This window comes from Oncorhynchus clarkii, chromosome 20, assembly GCF_045791955.1.
Source record: "Oncorhynchus clarkii lewisi isolate Uvic-CL-2024 chromosome 20, UVic_Ocla_1.0, whole genome shotgun sequence".
Lineage (NCBI taxonomy): Eukaryota > Metazoa > Chordata > Actinopteri > Salmoniformes > Salmonidae > Oncorhynchus > Oncorhynchus clarkii.
The window spans coordinates 48712247-48738613 of record NC_092166.1 but is presented as its reverse complement, the minus strand read 5'-3'; the positions used below and the strand labels follow the sequence as shown (position 1 = coordinate 48738613).

General features: G+C 42.5%; 1 protein-coding gene across 2 annotated transcripts in view; it reads left to right on the top strand.

Annotated features, from left to right (window-relative positions):
* Nucleotides 1-11870: 11870 nt before the first annotated feature.
* LOC139377471 (liprin-alpha-3-like) overlaps nt 11871-26367 on the top strand; it is a 67540-nt gene continuing 53043 nt past the window's right edge. Inside the window, exons 1-9 of one of the 2 annotated variants that reach the window (XM_071120503.1) lie at nt 11882-12028; nt 13776-14007; nt 15209-15257; nt 15970-16470; nt 22137-22238; nt 22739-22903; nt 23064-23138; nt 23254-23313; nt 23488-23613. In XM_071120503.1, coding sequence (XP_070976604.1) covers nt 16138-16470; nt 22137-22238; nt 22739-22903; nt 23064-23138; nt 23254-23313; nt 23488-23613 — 861 coding nt within the window. In that variant the 5' untranslated portion in view covers nt 11882-12028; nt 13776-14007; nt 15209-15257; nt 15970-16137. Of the gene's footprint in view, nt 12029-13775; nt 14008-15208; nt 16471-22136; nt 22239-22738; nt 22904-23063; nt 23139-23253; nt 23314-23487; nt 23614-26367 lie in introns of both variants that reach the window. The other variant, XM_071120502.1, reaches the window with a different exon arrangement.

Genomic DNA, 26367 nt, shown 5'->3' with positions numbered 1-26367 from the left:
TGTATGATAGATATTTTGACAGTATTTTACAGACATTTCAAGGGATTGGAGCAAGCAGGTTGGATGCTAGGCATTTGTACTGTATATTACAGCATATGAATTAATACGAGGAGTGTTATATTACTTGCACTTCTAGAGGCCTAAACAAAGGCTTCCAAACTTCCCGTCAGCAGAAAAGAATCGCAGCACCCCCACCCCCAAACAGCAAGATTTTCCCACGGCTATAGACACACCTTCAAATATGTTAATGAGACAGTGATTATTTACCCTCCCACAATAATTTTCCACAATGCACCATAATATGGGGAGGCAGGTAGCCTAGTGGTTAGAGCGTTGCAAGATCGAATCCCCGAGCTGACAAGGTAAATTAAAATAAAATAATAATTTGTCCTTCTGCCCCTGAACAAGGCAGTTAACCCACTGTTCCTAGGCCATCATTGAAATTAAGAATTTGTTCTTAACTGACTTGCCTAGTTAAATAAAGAATACAGTACTTTATTGTTGAATTGTATTGAACAATTATTCATCAACTGCTAATAGTGAATATGTAATTATATATCACATCATACCAACTGATATTTGGTGTTTTATATCACTTGCACTTTAGGCCTCAGCAAAGGCTTATAAACTGACAAGTAACTACAAGGCAAAACAGATTTAAAAGGACATGACAAGCCACTCAGGTGTGAGACTTGTTGCCACTCTGATCTGTCACCTATAAAAATGTAATTGTTAGGGAACCACTACCACATATCAGTTAAATTCACATACAGTGTTCTCACTAACAGGTACAACAAATATAGCCTCTTAGACACCCCTAAAAATATGTTAATGAGTCAGAAACAACAATACTATGCACCCACTAGTGTACAAAAGGTTTTTGCTGCTCCAAAAATACATTATGGTACTGTATTCTGAACTGCTGTAGATTTTTTGTTTGTATTACTGTATTTTTACTGTATTCTGTGGGGGTACAGCATTCTCATTCACGGGTGCAACAAATATAGACTCTTACAAGGCACACCTCAAAATATGTAAATGTGCAAGATACTTTCCCCACCCACAACATTGCCCTCAATGCACCATCATTAATTCTATCAAACTCATTTAAGGTAATTTTACAGTGTTTACTGTTGCAATGACAGAAAAGTAGTCTTACAATGCTCTGCAACACAGTATTACAGTGTTTTACTTTACTTTTGAAATTGCGGAAAAGTCTTATGTGCTGTAAAACACATTTACGGTATTTTACTGTGCATTCTACAGTGTTTTACTGTTGAAATGACAGAAACATCTTACAGTGTGCATTATGCATGGTATGATGGTTTAATATGTATGTCTGTCAACATGGCCTAGCTGTCTCTCAGAGAAGCTCCTGACCTCAGTGTGCAGTTCGGGGCCGGGCACAATGTGGGCAGAGTCGAACGCCGGGGCCGGGCTCAATGTGGGCGGAGTCAAGCGCGCTTAACACGAACCCGTCCCGTCTCCTTCAAGGTCACCCAAGTTGAGGTAAACGTCTAAGGTATCAACGTCAACGAACGCGAATCTTAATCAAACCTAATCTACATGGGTAAAAATATAAACCATGGAAGTAGGTGAGACTGTTATTATTCATAATGTACTTTGTAATATTCATGTTATACCAGTGGTACATTTTTATATGACCAACTACCGCACCAATGTTAGCATAGCGTTAATTAGCACCTATTTGCACGTGAGTTATCTAATTGCTCACAATGAGGGAATCTTATTTGGACAAATTTGCCTCTTGAGCAGTAAGCCTAGGTTTACATGTACAGTTATGTAATCAATTTGATAGTTGATTTTCTGTGTTTCTTCAATGTATGCCTTGTTGTGTTTTGCTCTAAATGTGTATCGTTGATGTCATTCCCTTAGTTACACATAGCGAGTCTACACAGCCTACACATAATATATACAATAATTAAATCACCTGGTCCCAACATACATGGCAAGTCAAGAAAAGTCATTGTAACTTGTCCACACTGCAAACTGAAGGTAAAAAAGAAAAACTTCAAAACACATCTACGAAGAAAGCAAACACATTGCTTTGGAACAGTGTCCGAGGAACGGTTTTTGGCATGTGAGTGCATTGATGTGAGATGGTGTGTTTGCAGTCGAAAATACATTTTCTGGTCCAGCAACACCCATACATGTTGTGAAAAATATTTGTGCTAATTCAGTTCCAACTGTGATCAAAACTGTTTTGCATGCTGGAGTGTAAAAAGCTGTTGAATTTTACTTTTCTCTACTTTCACATACACTGTGTTCACAGAAACATTGCTGTGATCTTGTCCCCTGGACCTTTGAGGACTTTTGGTGTGGATGATGTTCAGGTTAGATATTCATTTAAATTATTCCACTGAACTGTACCATTTGATTGCCATTCCTTTATTGACGATTGCACCTTGTACACACCATAGGGCCTCGAAAAGCAAGGTTTATCAAACAACTGTGGAGTGTTTATTTTGATGGTAAGATGCTATTCAGTATATTATATTGTCCTCTTTTCTGTTATAACATATGAAACGTTTTTATTATTTCTGTGCTTGCAGCATGCAGAGCACACTATCGTTTTTGATAAAAGTTATTATTATTTCTGTGCTTGCAGCAGGCAGAGCACACTATCTTTATTGATAAAAGTTATTATTATTTCTGTGCTTGCAGCATGCAGAGCACACTGTCGTTATTGATAAAAGTTATTATTATTTCTGTGCTTGCAGCATGCAGAGCACTCTATCGTTATTGATAAAAGTTATTATTATTTCTGTGCTTGCAGCAGGCAGAGCACACTGTCGTTATTGATAAAAGTTATTATTATTTCTGGGCTTGCAGCATGCAGAGCACACTGTCGTTATTGATAAAAGTTATTATTATTTCTGGGTTTGCAGCATGCAGAGCACACTATCGTTATTGATAAAAGTTATTATTATTTCTGGGCTTGCAGCATGCAGAGCACACTGTCGTTATTGATAAAAGTTATTATTATTTCTGTGCTTGCAGCATGCAGAGCACACTGTCGTTATTGATAAAAGTTATTATTATTTCTCTGCTTGCAGCAGGCAGACCACACTGTCGTTATTGATAAAAGTTATTATTATTTCTCTGCTTGCAGCATGCAGAGCACACTATCGTTATTGATAAAAGTTATTATTATTTCTGTGCTTGCAGCATGCAGAGCACACTGTCGTTATTGATAAAAGTTATTATTATTTCTGTGCTTGCAGCATGCAGAGCACTCTATCGTTATTGATAAAAGTTATTATTATATCTGTGCTTGCAGCAGGCAGAGCACACTGTCGTTATTGATAAAAGTTATTATTATTTCTGGGCTTGCAGCATGCAGAGCACACTATCGTTATTGATAAAAGTTATTATTATTTCTGGGCTTGCAGCATGCAGAGCACACTATCGTTATTGATAAAAGTTATTATTATTTCTGGGCTTGCAGCATGCAGAGCACACTGTCGTTATTGATAAAAGTTATTATTATTTCTGTGCTTGCAGCATGCAGAGCACACTGTCGTTATTGATAAAAGTTATTATTATTTCTCTGCTTGCAGCAGGCAGAGCACACTGTCGTTATTGATAAAAGTTATTATTATTTCTCTGCTTGCAGCATGCAGAGCACACTATCGTTATTGATACAAGTTATTATTATTTCTGTGCTTGCAGCATGCAGAGCACACTGTCGTTATTGATAAAAGTTATTATTATTTCTGTGCTTGCAGCAGGCAGAGCACACTGTCGTTATTGATAAAAGTTATTATTATTTCTGTGCTTGCAGCATGCAGAGCAAACTATCGTTATTGATAAAATTTATTATTTCTGTGCTTGCAGCAGGCAGAGCACACTGTCGTTATTGATAAAAGTTATTATTATTTCTGGGCTTGCAGCATGCAGAGCACACTATCGTTATTGATTAAAGTTATTATTATTTCTGTGCTTGCAGCAGGCAGAGCACACTGTCGTTATTGATAAAAGTTATTATTATTTCTGGGCTTGCAGCATGCAGAGCACACTCGTTATTGATAAAAGTTATTATTATTTCTGTGCTTGCAGCAGGCAGAGCACACTGTCGTTATTGATAAAAGTTATTATTATTTCTGTGCTTGCAGCATGCAGAGCACACTCGTTATTGATAAAAGTTATTATTATTTCTGTGCTTGCAGCAGGCAGAGCACACTATCGTTATTGATAAAATAATGTATTATTTCTGTGCTTGCAGCATTCAGAGCACACTATCGTTATTGATAAAAGTGATTATAATTTCTGTGCTTGCAGCATGCAGAGCACACTGTCGTTATTGATAAAAGTTATTATTATTTCTGTGCTTGCAGCAGGCAGAGTACACTGTCGTTATTGATAAAAGTTATTCTTATTTCTGTGCTTGCAGCATGCAGAGCACACTATCGTTAATGATAAAACTTATTATTATTTCTGTGCTTGCAGCAGGCAGAGCACACTGTCGTTATTGAAAAAAGTTATTATTATTTCTGTGCTTGCAGCATGCAGAGCACACTATCGTTATTGATAAAAGTTATTATTATTTATGTGCATCCAGCATACAGAGCACACTATCGTTATTGATAAAAGTTATTATTATTTCTGTGCTTGCAGCATGCAGAGCAAACTATCGTTATTGATAAAAGTGATTATTATTTCTGTGCTTGCAGCATGCAGAGCACACTGTCGTTATTGATAAAAGTTATTATTATTTCTGGTCTTGCAGCATGCAGAGCACACTATCGTTATTGATAAAAGTTATTATTATTTCTGTGCTTGCAGCATGCAGAGCACACTATCGTTATTGATAAAAGTGATTATTATTTCTGTGCTTGCAGCAGGCAGAGCACACTGTCGTTATTGATAAAAGTTATTATTATTTCTGTGCTTGCAGCATGCAGAGCACACTATCGTTATTGATAAAAGTTATTATTATTTCTGTGCTTGCAGCATGCAGAGCACACTGTCGATATTGCTCATACTTTTTATTGTTTATTATTCTTGACACTTTTGGGGACCAATTTCTTACAGTTTTTACGCTACATACACAATTCATACATCAAACTCCTGCAGAGCTGGATGCTGATGTGACATGCTGTGACTTCTTGGGGGAGGGGATGTCTTCTACATCCTGAAATATATTCCTGGCGGGTTATTATTATTATTATGATTTACTATTATCATTATTGTTGTCGTCATAACTATCAAACCTAACAACCTACTATTTATTAACTTACAGTACGCTCTGTACATTGCAATGGAAGCACAGTGGTATGCATAAATTATGAAATTCTCATCACTAGTGGATACAATGTTTTTTTGGATACCCATCCGATTGTGTGATTTTCTTTTTCAAAGGAAATCATGCAGCAAATTAGGTGATGGTGGTACCCAGTTCTCCTGCAGAACTTTCCCATGCAGTAAGTCTTGAACATCATAAAAACTTTTCATTCGCATCCTTAAAATCATTTGTTTCACTGTAGCCAGACTGACCTGAATATATTTTCATATTGAATGTATATCATTCATTCACTAAGGTCTGAAGAAGAGAGGTTGAAAGATCAAAAAAGGAAGCAAAAACAAAACACACTACAGGTTGGAGGTGTCATATGATGAGTGGTATAGTCTTAAACCAATGTTTAGACTTCTCCAATATATTTCATGCCCCCCATCCCAGCTCCGCGGGATCAGGTACTGTATAGGCTATTAGCTAAAAGTGCATTCTTGTACATACATCCCTAGAGGTTCCCTTACATTACTTAATGACCACAATCTGTTTTCTTTCTAGACGATACAGAAAACAAAATGCACGGCGAACTGGGAGCTGTGAACTGGGTATGTAGTCTACTGTGTGTAATGCTGAAGGCTTGATGCATGGCAAGATATACTAGTTGTGATGACTTGTTGAGTAGTTATAGATATCACTGAAAACCCCTTTAGTAGTAGTGGCTTTTGTTTGCATGGTGGTTTTGTGAAAGCGGGGTGTAATTTGACTTGATCACCCCAACGAGGCAATACTCTTAATATTTATTTTTCTTCAAGGAAGCAGATATTCTTCCCAGGGACACCCTAGAGGCAGCAAGGTGGTGTGAACTCCAAACATTTAAAGGCACCGTTTCCCTCCCTAGTGTAATTGGGATGGACGGGGAAGACCGCATTACAACCCTTAAAGAACTACGGTTGTATGATGGCCTGGATGAAGAGGAAAATATTCTCCTCAAGGAACCATTCCTGTTTCAGAGAGATTATGAGATGTTCTATGTGGAGGCAGATGACAACAAGAAAATAACTGTCTTTGCCTCTTTTGAGGAGCAGGAGTGAAGCCATTTTTGAGGAGAGGTCAAACCTTGTTTTTGTCTGCTGTGTTAATTGCTAACCAGACAGAAAAAAGAAATGGGCAAAAGAACATTTCGATTTAGAGCAATAAAGAAATTGAATAAATTAACTGAGCAAACTAGAAACCTTTCAATATATAAGTTTAAGCTAGCTCTCCCAATTCAACACCTGTGATTACTGTATGCCTCGCTGTGTGTCTCTCTCAAATGTCAATATGCCTTGTATACTGTTGTGCAGGTTAGTTATCATAGTTTTAGTTTACAATGGAGCCCCTAGTTCCACTCTTTATACCCCTGATACCTCCTTTGTCCCACCCCCCACACATGCGGTGACCTCACCCATTACAACCAGCATGTCCAGAGATACAACCTCTCTCATCATCACCCAGTGCCTGGGCTTACCTCCGCTGTACCCGCACCCCACCATACCCCTGTTTGCGCATTATGCCCTGAATATATTCTACCATGCCCAGAAACCTGCTCCTCTTATTCTCTGTCCCCAACGCCCTAGGCGACCAGTTTTGATAGCCTTCAGCCGCACCCTCATACTCATGACTTCTGTGATCGAAAAAGCCTTGGTTTCATGCATGTCAACATCAGAAGCCTCCTCCCTAAGTTTGTCTTACTCACTGCTCTAGCACACTCTGCTAACCCTGATGTCCTTGCCGTGTCTGAATCCTGGCTCAGGAAGGCCACCAAAAATTCTGAGATTTCCATACCCAACTATAACATCTTCCGTCAAGATAGAACTGCCAAAGGGGGAGGAGTTGCAGTCTACTGCAGAGATATCCTGCAAAGTAATGTCATACTTTCCAGGTCCGTACCCAAACAGTTCGAACTACTAATTTTGAAAATTACTCTCTCCAGAAATAAGTCTCTCACTGTTGCCGCCTGCTACCGACCCCCCTCAGCTCCCAGCTGTGCCCTGGACACCATTTGTGAATTGATCGCCCCCCATCTAGCTTCATAGTTTGTTCTGTTAGGTGACCTAAACCGGGATATGCTTAACACCCCGGCAGTCCTACAATCTAAGCTAGATGCCCTCAATCTCACTCAAATCATCAAGGAACCCACCAGGTACAACCCTAACTCTGTAAACAAGGGCACCCTCATAGACGTCATCCTGACCAACTGGCCCTCCAAATACACCTCCGCTGTCTTCAACCAGGATCTCAGCGATCACTGCCTCATTGCCTGTATCCGCTACGGAGCCGCAGTCAAACGACCACCCCTCATCACTGTCAAACGCTCCCTAAAACACTTCTGTGAGCAGGCCTTTCTAATCGACCTGGCCCGGGTATCCTGGAAGGACATTGACCTCATCCCGTCAGTTGAGGATGCCTGGTCTTTCTTTAAAAGTAACTTCCTCACCATTTTAGATAAGCATGCTCCGTTCAAAAAATGCAGAACTAAGAACAGATATAGCCCCTGGTTCACTCCAGACCTGACTGCCCTCGACCAGCACAAAAACATCCTGTGGCGGACTGCACTAACATCGAATAGTCCCCGCGATATGCAACTGTTCAGGGAAGTCAGGAACCAATACACACAGTCAGTCAGGAAAGCTAAAGCCAACTTCTTCAGGCAGAAGTTTGCATCCTGTAGCTCCAACTCCAAAAAGTTCTGGGACACTGTGAAGTCCATGGAGAACAAGAGCACCTCCTCCCAGCTGCCCACTGCACTGAGGCTAGGTAACACGGTCACCACCGATAAATCCATGATTATCGAAAACTTCAACAAGCATTTCTCAACGGCTGGCCATGCCTTCCGCCTGGCTACTCCAACCTCGGCCAACAGCTCCCCCCCCCCCCCCCGCAGCTACTCGCCCAAGCCTCTCCAGGTTCTCCTTTACCCAAATCCAGATAGCAGATGTTCTGAAAGAGCTGCAAAAACTGGACCCGTACAAATCAGCTGGGCTTGACAATCTGGACCCTCTATTCCTGAAACTATCCGCCGCCATTGTCGCAACCCCTATTACCAGCCTGTTCAACCTCTCTTTCATATCGTCTGAGATCCCCAAGGATTGGAAAGCTGCCGCAGTCATCCCCCTCTTCAAAGGGGGCGACACCCTGGACCCAAACTGTTACAGACCTATATCCATCCTGCCCTGCCTATCTAAGGTCTTCGAAAGCCAAGTCAACAAACAGGTCACTGACCATCTCGAATCCCACCGTACCTTCTCCGCTGTGCAATCTGGTTTCCGAGCCGGTCACGGGTGTACCTCAGCCACGCTCAAGGTAATAAACGATATCATAACCGCCATCGATAAAAGACAGTACTGTGCAGCCGTCTTCATAGACCTTGCCAAGGCTTTCGACTCTGTCAATCACCGTATTCTTATCGGCAGACTCAGTAGCCTCGGTTTTTCGGATGACTGCCTTGCCTGGTTCACCAATTACTTTGCAGACAGAGTTCAGTGTGTCAAATCGGAGGGCATGCTGTCCGGTCCTCTGGCAGTCTCTATGGGGGTGCCACAGGGTTCAATTCTCGGGCCGACTCTTTTCTCTGTATATATCAATGATATTTCTCATGCTGCGGGCGATTCCCTGATCCACCTCTACGCAGACGACACCATTCTATATACTTCCGGCCCGTCCTTGGACACTGTGCTATCTAACCTCCAAACGAGCTTCAATGCCATACAGCACTCCTTCCGTGGCCTCCAACTGCTCTTAAACGCTAGTAAAACCAAATGCATGCTTTTCAACCGTTCGCTGCCTGCACCCGCACGCCTGACCAGCATCACCACCCTGGATGGTTCCGACCTTGAATATGTGGACATCTATAAGTACCTAGGTGTCTGGCTAGACTCTAAATTCTCCTTCCAGACCCATATCAAACATCTCCAATCGAAAATCAAATCAAGAGTCGGCTTTCTATTCCGCAACAAAGCCTCCTTCACTCACGCCGCCAAACTTACCCTAGTAAAACTGACTATCCTACCGATCCTCGACTTCGGCGATGTCATCTACAAAATTGCTTCCAACACTCTACTCAGCAAACTGGATGCAGTTTATCACAGTGCCATCCGTTTTGTCACTAAAGCACCTTATACCACCCACCACTGGGACTTGTATGCTCTAGTCGGCTGGCCCTCGCTACATATTCGTCGCCAGACCCACTGGCTCCAGGTCATCTACAAGTCCATGCTAGGTAAAGCTCCGCCTTATCTCAGTTCACTGGTTACGATGGCAACACCCATCCGTAGCACGCGCTCCAGCAGGTGTATCTCACTGATCATCCCTAAAGCCAACACCTCTTTTGGCCGCCTTTCGTTCCAGTTCTCTGCTGCCTGTGACTGGAACGAATTGCAAAAATCGCTGAAGTTGGAGACTTTTATCTCCCTCACCAACTTCAAACATCTGCTATCTGAGCAGCTAACCGATCGCTGCAGCTGTACATAGTCCATTGGTAAATAGCCCACCCATTTTCACCTACCTCATCCCCATACTGTTTTTATTTATTTATTTTTCTGCTCTTTTGCACACCAATATCTCTACCTGTACATAACCATCTGATCATTTATCACTCCAGTGTTAATCTGCATAATTGTAATTATCTGCCTACCTTCTCATGCCTTTTGCACACAATGCATATATAGACTCCCCTTTTTTCTACTGTGTTATTGACTTGTTAATTGTTTACTCCATGTGTAACTCTGTGTTGTCTGTTCACACTGCTATGCCTTATCTTGGCCAGGTCGCAGTTGCAAATGAGAACTTGTTCTCAACTAGCCTACCTGGTTAAATAAAGGTGAAATAAAAAAAATAAATAAAAAAACATTATTTAAAAACAATTTAAATATAGTATATAGAAATGTTGTGGGACTATAGTAGATGAAGAATCAATATTTTTTTAGATTGAGTATTTATTGGGACATTATGCTAGTGTATTATGTATGTTTGTAATAGTGTGTTATATGTGAAAGTGTGTTTGTATTATAAATTGTATTTTAATGTTAAGGACTCTTGGAAGATTAGTCCAAATGGGGACTAAAAGAGATCCTAAAATCTAATCAAATCAAATCAAATCTAGTAAGGATGTAGAAGTCAACGAGTCTCTGATCTCTTTACTGGAGCTGGTATAACTGTACAAAGCACATTGTACACACATTCCCTTACATTACGCTAGCTGTCTAGAGCACATTGGACTGTTAGCTTAAGAGGCCCATCGGACAAATTCTTTGGCCACTATACCTATTTTTCCAATTGGCCTGGTTTACCACACGGAGCCCTGCTGATCTGTCTGCCGACGTAACAGCACGAGGGGGCCGCAACAGACTTTCTTCCGTCTGCTAGCTTGCTAGCCCGGACCCGCTAGCTGCCTGAAGCCACTCACTGGACTCCTATGATCACTCGGCTACGCATGCTTCTCCCTAACGTCAACATGCCTTGTCCATTGCTGTTTTGGTTAGTAATTATTGCCTTATTTCACTGTAGAGCCTCTAGCCCTGCTCAATACGCCTTAGTTAACACTACCACACATGCGCTGACATCACCTGGTTTAAATGATATCATCGTATCATCGTCACTCTATGCACAGGTTTACCCCCACTGTACCCACATCCTACCATACCTTTGTCTGTATATTATGCCTTGAATCCATTCTACCGTGCCCAAAAATCTGCTCCATTTACTCTCTGTTCTGAACGTACTAGACGACCAGTTCTTTTAGCCTTTAGCCGTACCCTTATCCTACTCCTCCTCTCTTTCTCTGGTGATGTGGAGATTAATCCAGGCCCTGCAGTGCCTAGCTCCACTCCCACTCCCCAGGCGCTCTCATTTGTTGACTTCTGTAACCGTAAAAGCCTTGGTTTCATGCATGTTAACATTAGAAGCCTCGTCACTTAGTTTGTTTTATTCATTCATTTATTATTTATTTTGCTCCTTTGCACCCCAGTACCGCTACTTGCACACTCATCTTCTGCACATCTATCACCCCAGTGTTTAATTTGCCATACTGAAATAATTTCACCACAATGGCCTATTTATTGCCTCACCCCCCTTATCCTACCTCATTTGCACACACTATATATAGACTTTCTCTATTGTATAATTTACTGTATGCTTGTTTATTCCATGTGTAACTCTGTGTTGTTGTTTGTGTCGCACTGCTTTTCTTTATCTTGGCCAGGTCGCAGTTGTAAATGAGAACTTGTTCTAAACTAGCCTACCTGGTTAAATAAAGGTGAAATATATATATATATATATATATATATATATATATATATATATATATATATATATATATATATATATATATATATTTTATTCAGCTTGTCAGTATGTCTATATGGTATAGTCTTTCTCCATTCTCATGAGGAAAGTAAATCGCATTATAAATCAGGTATAGTTAGTAAGTGTGTGTGTGTGTGTGTGTGTGTGCGCGCACGCGGAAATCACAGAGAGATGTGGAGAATGCTGAGAGGATGTTTCTTTAAGACCCATTACCTCCCAATCCGACAGAGGGGGAGGCTATGGTAAGGTGGTGTAGCGCCGCTCCCCGCTCGCTCCCTTATGCCGTTTACATGTGCAAAGGAGAGAGATAGGGGGAACCACATATCTGGGGATTTGAAAGCAGCACAGACACGGAGGCATAATCCGCGGAGATGTGTCCGAAAAATATTTAACGTCAGATTTGGACAGTGTGAGCATCGCGCGATGACTGTGGTAAGGATGTAACTTCCACCGCCCCTCGCAACCCATTTTCTTATGGCATGAAACGAGAAGAGTCTGGGGAAATGTGTGGGTTTGTGTGTAGCCGATAACCAGTTAGCCTATGTTTATTGTGTTGTCAGGAAGGGAGGGGGAATATAGGAGGGAGGTAAATACATACAATAAACGATGCAATAAAATAAACGTGACACCTGTACATTACTTAACCTACAGGTGCGTTAGCAACACACACCTCGATTTATTTAGGGCGCTCACGAGAGAGAGAGAGAATGTAGCCTACAAATAACGGTATATGTAGCCTATGCATTGCCAAGTTATTATACGCCTATAATAAACTAATACACTAGCATATAAACTACTGTTATTAAGCAACGATTTCCAAGAATAACCGTTATTTTAATGATTTTATCTCGTTTGTCTCTGGAGTAAATTGTATCCAAAATGCGTGACATGTATTTTGGATCCCGTTCCGTGTATTTCTGACGTGCTGTTCTCCATAAAATGAGTAGCCTATATCCTATGGCATGATGAGAGTTAACCATCCGAGATATCTTCCTGCAAACTGTGGATGTCTTTATGAACATTCAGGAATGTTTGTAGTTGTGTGGGGCTGTGTGTGTGCTTTATCAAATTATATTTTTCTTTCCATACATTAAAACATGGAAGTAGACTATAAATGCCATCTCCAAACGCCTCGTTTTCAGCACTGAAACACTGTTGGGGATGCGATTAAAGGCATGTTTGATTGGCTTTCGTTCCTTTGATTCTGTCTCACTCTGCCCAGCTGCCGACAATCAGTTATTGATTTCAATGATGCGTTTCATGATATGAGATGGATGGAAATAGGCTAACAGGACAAACCGCTGCCGTCTCAGTCATCATTAATGACTGAGACGGTAGTCAAATAAATAATTGAATTTGTGCGTAAATGCTGAGTAGCCTATATAAGACAGCATTTATGGTGAACAGATCATGCCCCACTTTCTTCCAATGTTGGTAATAGCGAAAGGCTTAGCCACACTCCCCTCCCCGCCCCAATGTCTGGTGAACAGCGCTGTGTAGGCTGCCTTGTTCCTTCCTTCCTCATCAATCTCTCTCTCTCTCTCAAACATTTCATATTTTCCTTATTAGACCCCCATTTGTGGATAGCTGCTATTTTAGTAACCCAATACTGTACAAGATTGATGCCTGCTCCTAATTGGCCATATAGAGAGCAACCATGAGATAGCCTACTACTCTGGGCTGGAAAGAACAACCACAACCATGCTAGGAATGTGACAGCTATGGGGTGTTGACAGAGATGATGAGGGTGATGGCAAGTATGATGATAAATAGTATACAGAGATCATTTTGTAGCTGTTCAATGATGCAGTATTAGCCATTGCATATTAGTCCGTGTGGAATTGTTATCACAAGCCCAATCATCTTTGACTCTATATAATAATTTGTCTATAATTTGGAACTTTGCTTGTCTTGAGAGGTTTGTCGCCTTTGTATCCTCGTGTCAACTGTTTGTATTGTCATTAACATGTTTGAATAGCCTACCCCACAAGGATAATGAAAACACTACTGCATTACTATTGGTATTATATTTTGTGGAAAGGCTTGGGCCACATCTAGCACTTGTCCTGAAGTGCAGGGACTAAAGAGTCACATTGCCTGGTTGTCCAGTCTGTTTGTGCTTTGATCATATGGCAGTGTTCTGCATTGCTTTTGAATGTGTTTCTGTAAATATCTCTAGTCCCCTGAACAGGCACACTGGCCATCACTAAGTACCCCTACCTCAGAGCTGAATCAGGTGTGTCAGTGCTGGGCTGGAACAAAAGCCTGCACACCTAGTAGCTCTTCAGGACCAGGGTTGGAGACCACTGCCCGTACCAGTAGAAGGATGGCATGAGAGACAGCCTCGGTGGTCCTCCTTAGCTCTCCTGGATGAGATGGAAGATGCTGGTAGAGCAGCAGGAGTAACCCAGGTGCAGTAGGTGCTGGGTGGGTTACAGTTTGCCAGACATCCTCTTCCTGGCAGGTCATGGAGGGAATGCTATAGTGGTTACCCAGACTGACTCATGGTTCTGATGGCCTGACTTGCCCTATCTACAGCCACCACATCATGTAATAAAATGTAACACCTAGACCAGTGGTATTCCTTACTGGTCCTGACTGGGGACTCACATGGTGTCCAGGCTTTTCATCTATTACAGCACTAACACACCAGTTTCCAGACCCCGATTTCTTAAATCAAGTATGTGTTAACAAGGGGCAGGGACAAATGCCTGCACAGCCTGTGGGTGCCCGGGACCAGGCTTGAAGAAAAACACTGATCTTTCCTTAGATCTCTATTTTAGGCCTATCCTCTCTGTTCACAAATTGGACAGGTGTGGGAAACAAGCTTTTTCATCCAGTCACCTTATTGATCTGTGATCATTAGATAAATATAAGGGAAGGAAGGGTTTGTAAAGTCTTGGGACACAGGCTGGGAGTTGTAGTCTTCCCGGGCAGCCCTTTGTTGTTACTGTACCACTAGTAGTCTCTCTAGAAAAGACTACAGAGCCACTATGTGCCGGTCTGCTCCCCAATCTGGAGAGGTGAGGGTCTTCAGCATTTAGATTAGGTTACATAGGTCTGTGTGGTCTCAAAAGCCTGCACACTCTGTGTCTCACCAGGACCAGGATTGAATCAAATAATCAGCCATTTTTCCCAAACTTGATTAGCTGAATCAGGTGTGTTAGTGCTGGGCTGCAAGAAAAAAAGCTTGCACACGCTTTGTTTGTTTAATCACAGAGAATCCACTAAAATGTATAACACACGAGATGTGGTCAATATCTGGGTCATGTTCAGTAGGGAGAAAACATATAGTAATGGGGAGGTACTACCAATAAGAACACAGATTGCAAATGTTTAACACTGGAAAACAAAACAAACACGTGCCCTGCTGAACAGGGCCCAGGTCCCACACCTATATTTCATTACATATTTCGTATCATTATCTGTCCATGTTTGAGATGCTTGAGATTACTACACTTACAGTACATCAAGTTACAGTACAGGTTTATGTTGTGGAATTGTCTTACAGTAGTTGTAGTACTGGCCTAGCTTGTCTTTTCCTATGTTGTATACAATGCATTAACTGAGGTGGGCCTAGTGTGACGCTTTGTCTATCTTTATTTCTTTCAGCTATCGCTCCGGGTGTTGTGAAGACCCAACCTGTGGATCCAGTCGGAAGGTGGGCCTTCCACTATCCATTCCTCCCCTCCCTTTCCTCAGCCAATGCTAGACTCCCACCACAGCCCAGTTTCACAAAGATACTTCCTCCTTCGGTCATTCAAGAGCATATAGATCAGGGATTATCAACTAGATTCAACTGCGGGCTGATTTTTTTCTTAAGTGGATGGTCAGGGGGCCGGAACTGACCGCAAGAAGCCCATACAGATATAACATTTGACTAAAACATAATCATTTCAAATCTTTCTTGCATTTGTATATGATCACATATATCTCTCTATTATGCGTGAGAATACTTTGGAACAGATTTTCAAAATTAAAATCACTCGTAGCTGTTTTGCTGGTGTTTTTACAGTCTTTTATGTCCAAAAATAAATAAATAAATAAATATTTTCTTTGCTCGGCAAACTTGGGGGGGCCAAATAATATCACCAGAGGGCCAAATTTGTCCCGGCCCCTCAGGCCTCCAGTTGCGGAACCCTGACATATATCCTTCCTAGTAAACAAAACCCAGGTTGTTGCACAGAAAGAAAAAAGCAGCGAGAGAGAAAAGTGCACTAAGTCTATTTGTTAGTGTTGTTTTGGAGAGAAGAAGTAATGCAATAGATGGCATCAGAAGGAGTGAAATGGAAGCGTCAAACGTGATTGAAAGCTATTTTTTTTACAAAGAAATAAAGGAACAATTGATATTTTTTTATACACTGTCATTTCAGTCAGAGATGAACAGACTCAAACAGAAGATCTCGTTCAAGTAACAGACATTCTGTCAACGAATCACACGTACACACACTTTGACCCACCTGCACACAGGGCTTTTGGGTAAACACAAACTCCGAACATAGACGTTTTCTCTCAGAACCCGCCAGACACTCTCCAGTCTCATGATGATGTGCGAAGTGATGCCCACCATTTCGGAGGACGGGCGTGGTGGAGGCCTCTCCTCTCCTGGGGTTGGGGTTGGGGCTGGGGGCCCTGGTGGTGCCATAGGGGAAGGGGACTATGGTGGCCGAGGAGAATCAAGGGGTGGGGGTGATGAGGGAGGCAGCACAGGGAATCTGGAGTCCCTGATGGTAAACATGCTGACCGAGAGGGAGAGGCTGCTGGAGAGCCTGAAGGAGACCCAGGACAGCCTTGGGACGGCCCAGCTACGCCTCAGAGAGCTAGGCCATGAGAAGGACTCCCTCTCGAGACAATTGTCCATCGCCCTGCCACAGGTACAGTAGTGTGTGTGTGTGCCCGTGCTTGCGTGGGGGGGGGGGTACAGTATGTATGAGTGGCGGTACAGTCAATCTATTTTCATGTGAGTGAGTATGTCGGTGTGATTGGCATGTCTGAGTGTGTATTTGTGTGTTTGTGCGTACGCGTGTGTGTGTGTGGTGCAGGTGTGCGTGTGTGCGACTGCATGTGTGTGCGCATGTGTTCATGCATGCGCGTGTTTGTCTGTGTATGCGTCAGTTGCAGAGCAAAGCTGGCTCACAATAAATCCCTGCAGTGGCAGATCAGTGTGCTCCCCAATATAGAGAAAAACTATCAACTGTAGAGCGGGACATCAATTAATTCCATTCCTGCCTCTTTAGAATTACCGGTGTTGTACTTACACATGGAGAGGATTTGTGCTTGTGTTCCCTTTTGTCTTTTTGCTCCCTTACTGTCTGCATTTTCTTTTAGGAATTTTTCATCTCAGATTGAGGGAAACATTTGTTTGTTTTTAGCACTGTAATTACCATACAGTCATTGGTAATAGGTGTAATAGCCTATGGATCTGAAAGGACATTATACAGTAGTACTGTGTTCATATTTTTCATTAGATTGACCTTCATGGCCACCGTAGGTGAAGGCTAATCTACTTCAGTGGGTATATATACTAACTTTGTAGACTGAGATTCGCTCTTAAATTGTTCTTAAGTTGTGTGGTCGACAGAAGCAATAATGAGTGAAGGGAAGGATACAGAAAACGTATCATTTCCACAAGGAATGGGAGGAGGATCATTTTTTCATCATGTCAAACTCAAAATGTGTGTGCCTCATCTGCCATAATAGCATCGCTATCCCAAAGAAAGGTAACATAGAACGACATTTCAAAACCACACACAAAACCCAGGAAAGAGATTTTCCAGCAACGACTGAATTACGAAGAAGAGAAAGTACAAGAACTAAAATATCTACTGGAAGCGCAGCAGTCAATTTTCACAGGCCTGTGACCAAAGGGAAGGCGACAACCATAGCATCTTATCTTATCTTATCTTAAACTAAGCAAAAAAAGAAACGTCCTTTTTCAGGGCCCTGTCGTTCAAAGATCATTTGTAAAAATCCAAATAACTTCACAGATCTTAATTGTGAATGGGTTAAACACTGTTTCCCATGCTTGTTCAATGAACCATAAACATTTAATGAACATGCACCTGTGGAACGGTCGTTAAGACACTAACAGCTTACAAATGGTAGGCAATTAAGGTCACAGTTATTAAAACTTAGGACACTAAAGAGGCCTTTCTACTGACTGAAAAACACCAAAAGAAAGACGCCCAGGGTCCCTGCTCATCTGTGTGAACGTGCCTTAGGAATGCTGCAAGGAGGCATGAGGACTGCATATGTGGCCAGGGCAATAATCTGCAATGTCCGTACTGTGAGACGTCTAAGACAGCACTACAGGGAGACAGGACAGACAGCTAATCGTCCTCACAGTGGCAGACCACGTGTAACAACACCTGCACCGGATCGGTACATCCGAACATCACACCTGCACTACAGGTACAGGATGGCAACAACAACTGCCCGAGTTACACCAGGAACGCCCAATCCCTCCATCAGTGCTCAGACTGTCCGCAATAGGCTGAGAGAGGCTGGACTGAGGGATTGTAGGCCTGTTGTAATGCAGGTCCTTACCAGACATCACCGGCAACAACGTCGCCTATGGGCACAAACCCACCGCCGCTGGACCAGACAGGACTGGCAAAAAGTGTTCTTCACTGACGAGTCACGGTTTTGTCTCACCAGGGGTGATGGTCGGATTCGTGTTTATCGTCGAAGGAATGAGCATTACACCGAGGCCTGTACTTTGGAGCGGGATCGATTTGGAGGTGGAGGGTCCGTCATGGTCTGGGGATGTGTGTCACAGCATCATCGGACTGAGCCTGTTGTCATTGCAGGAAATCTCAACGCTGAGCGTTACAGGGAAGACATCCTCCTCCCTCATGTGGTACCCTTCCTGCAGGCTCATCCTGACATGACCCTCCAGCATGACAATGTCACCAGCCATACTGCTCGTTCTGTGCGTGATTACCTGCAAGACAGGAATGTCAGTGTTCTGCCATGGCCAGCGAAGAGTCCGTATCTCAATCCCATTGAGCACGTCTGGGGCCTGTTGGATCGGAAGGTGAGGTGTAGGGTCATTCCCCCAGAAATGTCTGGGAACTTGCAGGTGCCTTGGTGGAAGAGTGGGGTAACATCTCACAGAAAGAACTGGCAAATCTGGTGCAGTCCATGAGGAGGAGATGCACTGCAGTACTTAATGCAGCTTGTGGCCACACCAGATACGGACTGTTACTTTTGATTTTGACCACCCTTTGTTCAGGGACACATTATTCCATTTCTGTTATTCACATGTCTGTGGAACTTGTTTAGTTCATGTCTCAGTTGTTGAATCTTGTTATGTTCATACAAATATGAAAATAAACGCAGTTGACAGTGAGAGGACATTTATTTTTTTGCTGAGTTTAGTTATCACTGCGTAATTCAGCGGCAAGCTTTGTGTGGAAAGATGTTAAACATGGAAGAGGTGATGGATGTTGCGATGAAGATTGTGTGTTCTATTTGAGCAAGAAGCCTACAGGGAGACTATTTCGTGCTCACTTAGACGAGACTGAAGCGGAGCACACAGACCTGCTGCTGCACATGGATGTGTTGTGGCTGAGCCGAGGAACATTTTTCAGTGAGTTGTTGCCTGAAATCAATGAGTTTCTCAAGGTCTCGAAACATGCAGAATATGTACACCTACAGGACACACAGTGGCTCCTGGATTTATCTTTTCTCACTGACCTAACTTACATGCTTAATGAACTGAATGTAGAACTGCAAGGAAAAGGCAAACATGTAATTGAAATGATCAGCTCTGTGAACACTATTAAATGCAAACTACAACTGCTCACAAGAAAGCTGCAACGTAAGGACCTGCACTTCTGTCAACACGATTCATTCAGAACTTGAACGTCAGGGCAAGGATACAGCACAGCTTGCTTGACAGTGCACCTTACGTGGAGCAAGTCCAGAGCATCTTATCTGAGTTTGACAGTCGTTTCACTGACTTTGCATCACTTGAGCCTATTGCCACTTATATGTGCTTTCCGTTTGGCACAGACATAAATGTGGAAGTCATTGCCTCCAAAATGGGATCACTTTTGCAGTTGGACAAAACTATAGCAGAAACGGAAATTCTCACCCTTCAAAATGACATTCGGCTGAACTCCAGGGCAACCACTGAGATGAAGGAAGAGTTCTGGGAGCTACTGCTAGAGGAGAAGTATCCCGACATAAGAAGACGTCCTCTCAACGTATCAGCCCTTTTAGGATAAGCCTACCACTGTGAGTCAGCTTTTTCTCACATGAAGTACAGATCTGTTATGACTGATGACCACCTTGTGGCCTGCATGAGACCTGCAACAAGCTGCTGCAGCCCAGACTATGAAAAACGACTTGCCTCCACCCTATGCCAAAAGTCACACTAAGGTAGGAAATTAAATGAGTTGCACTTATTTGTGGAAAACATGTTATCGGTCCACATTATATTTGGGTTTCAAATAGGTATCATAGCAGCAGGTCCATACTCAGTGGTGGGTTGCGTTTCATACATTTTGTTGGTTGGTTTAGATTTAGAGACTGGTAGATCTCATCAGGCTGGCAAATGAAAAAGTAGATCTCATGTCAAAGAATGTTGGGCACACCTGATCTAGCTGATCTAAGGTGTAATCATTAGTCCAGACAGTTGCAAATGAGAGTTTAGGTAGGCTTATTCCCATTTCATTCCGTTAGCTTCCTTTTATTAAGAAACGTTTTTCAACAGAATTGGTGGAATGACTACACCCCTGATCACCCGAACACCAGTGGAGGCTGCTTAGGGGAGGATGGTTCATAACAATGGCTGGAATGGAATAAATGGAATGGCATTAAACTTCTGGAAAACATTTGATACCATTCCACAAATTCTGCTCCAGCCATTACCATGAGCCCGTTCTCCCCAATTAAGGTGCCACCAATCTCCTGTGACGCACACACAGTTCACTTTCATAGCAGCCACATACAAACAGCATCATCACTTTGCTTGTTGTATAATTCCTTATCGCATCTATGCGCTTGTGATGTCCCTCCCACTCTGTCTGCTGTGATCTCCTGTGTGGTAGTTCGCTTGTTGCAGGAGGCCAGTGGGCAGAGCTGGGAGGATCGTCAGCTGATGTGGCGCAGGTGGGCTATAAAGGGTGGCCACATCAGCCAACACAATGTCTTCCCTGACTGGCAGGCTGGCTTCCACCACCTTTGTTTTTTAAATCTGTTTTCACCATACAACCTCTCCACTCATCCACACACTACATACACTACTGATCCTACAGACAGCCACAGTTTATGTTTTGTTTTTATTATTATTTAGTTTAATAAATGTATGCTTGGTTTACGGGGCCTCAACTGCACACACACAGCTTATTCTGAAAACAAGATTTTTGAACGGTACCCCAGTACCATTCTGTGATTTTAGATTAGAATTAGTAAGTGTACATACAAGTACACAACAAACACTCTGTACAATAAACAAAGCAAACGTGAACTGTACAGTATATAGCACACAACTACTAATTGGACCGTGTGATAAAGGGTATGTTTGTATGCTACTCTTTAAATAAGAGTTCTACTGAATGGAGCCCAACGTCTCTCCTTGATCATACAGACAGTGAGAATGAGAGAGAGATGGAATAAAAATAAATGACCCGTGATGCCAAGTGAAATTCTGAACAAGGACCAACCCCAGAAAGCAAAGTGCCAACAGTCCTACTGTGTCACCATCTGTATACTCTCCTTCTCTTATCTCTGACTCCCATCGCTGTCCCATTGCATTTCATGCTGTATGTTTCTGTGTGTCTTAGGCCATGTTGACGACAGCAATTGTTATGGCTTACATTGCAGCATTTACATTGTCATTGTAGTCCTCCAGTCTGAAGGTAGTCAAGTGAAAAAACAAAGGTTCTAAGCTTGTGCCTCCAAAATGAACATTATAAAGATGGTGCTGCCAAAACCAAGCTTCATTTGGGGGTTTCCTTTTTCTTCCAAATAATAGGGATAATTTTCAATTTTTTTGGAAGGGTACAGATCATAAGGAATAATTACAAAAGTGTTGCATGTTGTATTACCTTCTGATGGCCAGATATTTTACTCACACTGTTGTTGACAGTGTTTAGAGTTAGTATTGTAAGTGACATATCAATGCTGTGTTTCTCACCTTTCAGTGCAGTATCATGGTGTAACTCAGTGATTTAATCCTTGAAGACCAGTTGACATAGGCGGCTCTGAGCCTGATAGTGTCACTGCAGCGTAATCTGTGTCAGTGGATCAGTACATGATTATTATGCTTGCTTACTGCTTCAATGTCTGTGCGTGCGTGCGTGTGTGCGTGTGTGTGCGTGCCTGTTTGTCTGTCTGTGTGTGTGCATGCGTGTGTACATGCGTATGTGTGTACTGTACATGCGTGTGTGTTTTCAGAGTTGGTTGCACACCTAGCTGATTACAGTATATTTCCTGTAATATTGTGTCTACATTGATTGAGTATATGTGAGCATGTTACAAGTCGTCCATATTGTTCACGAATGTTATGTTATGTTGCTTGGGGGTTTTGCAGGAGTTTGCTGTGCTGTCTAAGGAACTAAATGTTTGCCGGGAGCAGCTACTGGAGAGGGAAGAGGAGATTTCTGAGCTCAAGGCAGAGAGAAATAACACACGTGTAAGATGTTTATCAGCCATTTTACTCCTTAGCACTTCCCCAGCAGTTGTGTTTGTTCTTTCTCACCCATTGTAGTTGTGGTATTGATTAATTATATTACTCCCTCTTCTCCTCCCTAGTACACACTTTCACATTTTCTCCTACCGTCCCTCTCCTTTTTCTCCATGTTTCTCCCCCTTTCTGCTATCTTATGCTCTTCCACTCCTGTCTACTCCCTATAAACTCTGTCATTCTGCCATCTTGTCTCTCTCTCTCCCCCTCTCTCCCCTCCTGTGCCTCTCTTACCTTCTGTCCTCCTTTTTCCTTCCTCTCCACCTCCTACTCTGCCTGTCTCTCCTTTCCTTTGCCTCTCTCCATCTCCTTCTGTGCGTCTCTAACTCTTCTGCCTCTCTCTCCCTCTACCTCAATCTCTATATATGCCTCTTTCTGGCTGTCTCTTTCTCCTACTCTTCCCCCTTCTCTCTCTCTTTCCATCTTTCCCTCTCCCTTCCAATATATAGTTGTTACTAGAGCACCTGGAGTGTCTTGTGTCCCGTCACGAGCGCAGTCTGAGGATGACAGTGGTGAAGAGACAGGCCCAGTCCCCAGCAGGGGTCTCCAGTGAAGTGGAGGTCCTCAAGGCCCTCAAGTCCCTGTTTGAACACCACAAGGCTTTGGATGAGAAGGTGGGCGACCAGGCCACCAGGCTCCCATTTTGGGTCTCCATCCCACTCATAAGCAGCTACTGTAGCTTTCTCTCAACAGTCGCTTTATTGTTTTGATGAAGGGATCCAGACAGACACATTTCTCAGCGTTTCTCTTTCATTTCTCATTTTTGGCCCTAAGGTTCGAGAGCGACTCCGGGTGGCCCTTGAGAGAGTGACTCTTTTGGAGGATCAACTACAAGCAACAGCACAAGAGGTAAAAGCCATACGGGATACAGATGTTTTATTAGAGCATGTTATATCTCAATTTCTTGACAATAAGAAAGATACAAATGCATTCACTATTTTTTTGTCATTTACCTCTCTTGCAGGTAATCTCTTTAAGAGACCAAATTAAAAGACGGCAAAAGGGGATGGACGGCGGGAAAGATGTAAGATTTATGCACGTTGGTTCCAGTATTTAAGTTTGTTACCGTCCAAACGTTAATAACAGTACATAGTATATGGGTATTATGATGTGTCTCTTTGATATTCAACATGGGTCTAATTGATCTCATTTCCCGTCCCTCTCCTCTCTCAAAAACCATCGTTGCCCGTGACATCAGCGCCTACCCAATGGACCGTCTTCTGGATTGGACGGGGAGATCGGCAGACAGAGAGAAACAGAGATAGAGCGCCTAAGAGCTGAGCTCTGCCAGCTGAAAGAGAGACTGGCCCTGATGTGTCGACAGGTGGGTTAGAGAAGGAGAGAATGTAGCCTACCCTACATGTTTTGGTACATGTATGCACTGCCTACACTGTAAGATGTTTCTGTCATTTCAACAGTAAACATGTTTAAAATGCACAGTAAAATACTGTAAATGTGTTTTACAGCACTCTGTAAGACTTTTCTGTCATTTCAACTGTAAAACACTGTAGAATGCACAGTAAAATACCTTAAATGTGTTTTACAGAATGAATTATGGTGCATTGTGGGAAAAATGTTGTGGGCGATGAAAGAGTCTCTGGCTCATTAATGTATTTTAAGACGTGCCTTGTAAGAGGCTATATTTGTTGTATCTGTGAGAGTGCTGTACCCCAACAGAAAACAGTAATATACTGTATTTTAAGGATTTCTACAAACCTTGTCCTGAATATCACTGCTAGTAATTTTCTGTAATTCAGAACACAGTACCATACTTTATTTTTTGAGCGACAAAAACCATTTGAACACTAGTGTCTCATTAATATATTCTGAGGGGTGTCTTGTAAGAGGTTATATTTGTTGCACCTGTTAGTGAGAATGCTGTACAAATATAGCTAATATGTGGTAGTGGTTCCCTAACAATTAAATGTATGTAGGAAACAGATCAGAGTGCAAGTGATATAAAGCAACACATATCAGTTAGTGTGTTGGAAAGTAAACCCACCTGGTACTGAGTCGGACACCCCTTTGCCTCCAGAACAGCCTGAATTATTTGGTGAATGGAAACGTTGCTGAATTGGTATTAAGGGACCTAACATGTTTCAGGAGAACATTCCCCACACTATTACCGCTACTAGCCTGTACTGTTGACACCAGGCCGGATGGGGCCATGGACTCAAGTTGCTTACGCCAAATCCTGACTCTGCCATCAGCATGACACAACAGAAACCTGGATTCGTCAGACCTGGCAATGTTTTTCCACTCCTCAATTATCCAGTGTTGGTGATCTCGTGCCCACTGGAGCCGCTTCTTTCTGTTTTTAGCTGATAGAAGTGGAACCCGGTGTGGTCTGCTATAATAGCCCATCTGTGTAAAGGACCGACGAGTTGTGCGTTCCGAGATGCCGTTCTACACACCACGGTTGTACTGTGCCATTTGTGGACAAACCTGTTAGCTTGCACAATTCTTGCCATTCTCCTTCGACCTCTCATCAACGAGCTGTTTTCACCCACAGCACTGCCACTGACTGGATGTTTTGCGTTTGTCACACCATTCTTGGTAAACCCTAGATAGACACTGTCGTACGTGAAAAGCCCAGGAGGCCGGACGTTTCTGAAATACTGGACCACTGGTTAATATGTCACTGGGTAATTACAGTAATATTCTGTCATTGTAATTGGTTCTGTAAATTAGATTACAGTCATATTTGTGGTACCGTAAAATGGATTACAGTAGCTGTACTGTAAAATAAATGAAAGTGACTTACTGGCCAATTGCTGCCAGAATGTTACTGTAAATTTACATTAAAAGTTTTACAGTGTAGTTTATTTAAGTGATAATGCCCAAGAAGCCGGTGTTTGGATGATATATAATGCCCTTCGAGGGGTAACCAATGCCCTACAACGGGTAACCAACATATTCAAATAATAATTTACATATTTTCATTAAAAACGTTATTTTGATGAATGTATTCATACTATTTAATCCTTCCACAAGATATAGTCCCGAAACAAATCTAGGGTTGCTACCCAAGCCGGCTGGTCGTTCGTTTTATTGGTTCGGTTGCCAGAGACGTGACCCAGTCGTTCAGTCTTTTTGATCTGTATCTATGGACGTGATCCAGTCGTTCAGTCTTTTTGTTCTGTATCTATGGACGTGACCCAGTCGTTCAGTCTTTTTGTTCAGTATCTATGGACGTGGCCCAGTCGTTCAGTCTTTTTGTTCAGTATCTATGGACGTGACCCAGTCGTTCAGTCTTTTTGTTCTGTGTCTATGGACGTGACCCAGTCGTTCAGTCTTTTTGTTCTGTATCTATGGACGTGACCCAGTCGTTCAGTCTTTTTGTTCAGTATCTATGGACGTGACCCAGTCGTTCAGTCTTTTTGTTCTGTGTCTATGGACGTGACCCAGTCGTTCAGTCTTTTTGTTCTGTATCTATGGACGTGACCCAGTCGTTCAGTGTTTTTGTTCCATTGCCATACTGGCTGGCAACGTTATGACTTGCTTGCTAGCCAACTACGGCTAATTTACAGTCACGTCAAACAGTGCAGACAGAATAACAACAGCAGCTGCATTTATTGAAGCTGTTTTCTGGTGACATTTATTTGAATACATCCATAACATTGAGCTAATGAGGTGCAATTTCACCTGGCATAGAAAATGTGCTCTCTCGTCAGGACACTGTTGTTCAGAGGAGCTAGCCATCAACACAGCTATCACAATAACTTCAAACTAAAGCTGGAAAGACTACAAGCTAGCCTCACGTCTTTTAGTTTTACCCTTTTTCAATTGACATTTCTTTGTATGTATCCATAAATATGCCAGCTGATTCATGATTTCGACTGTCTGAGAAACGCTGCCTGCCTCTCTCGTCCTGACTTCCGATCCCTACACGTTCATTACTATGGGACAGCTGAATATTTTAATATTGAAACAATGTTGCAAATGTCGCAAGGTTTATACAAATCTCTGCTGTTGAAAACTAAATGTTAGTCTAAAAGAATGTGAGAATGTCTGCATGATTTTTATAGTGAAGATCAAGTTTATAACTTCCCTGCCTGGGCTGATGAGACAGTGGATT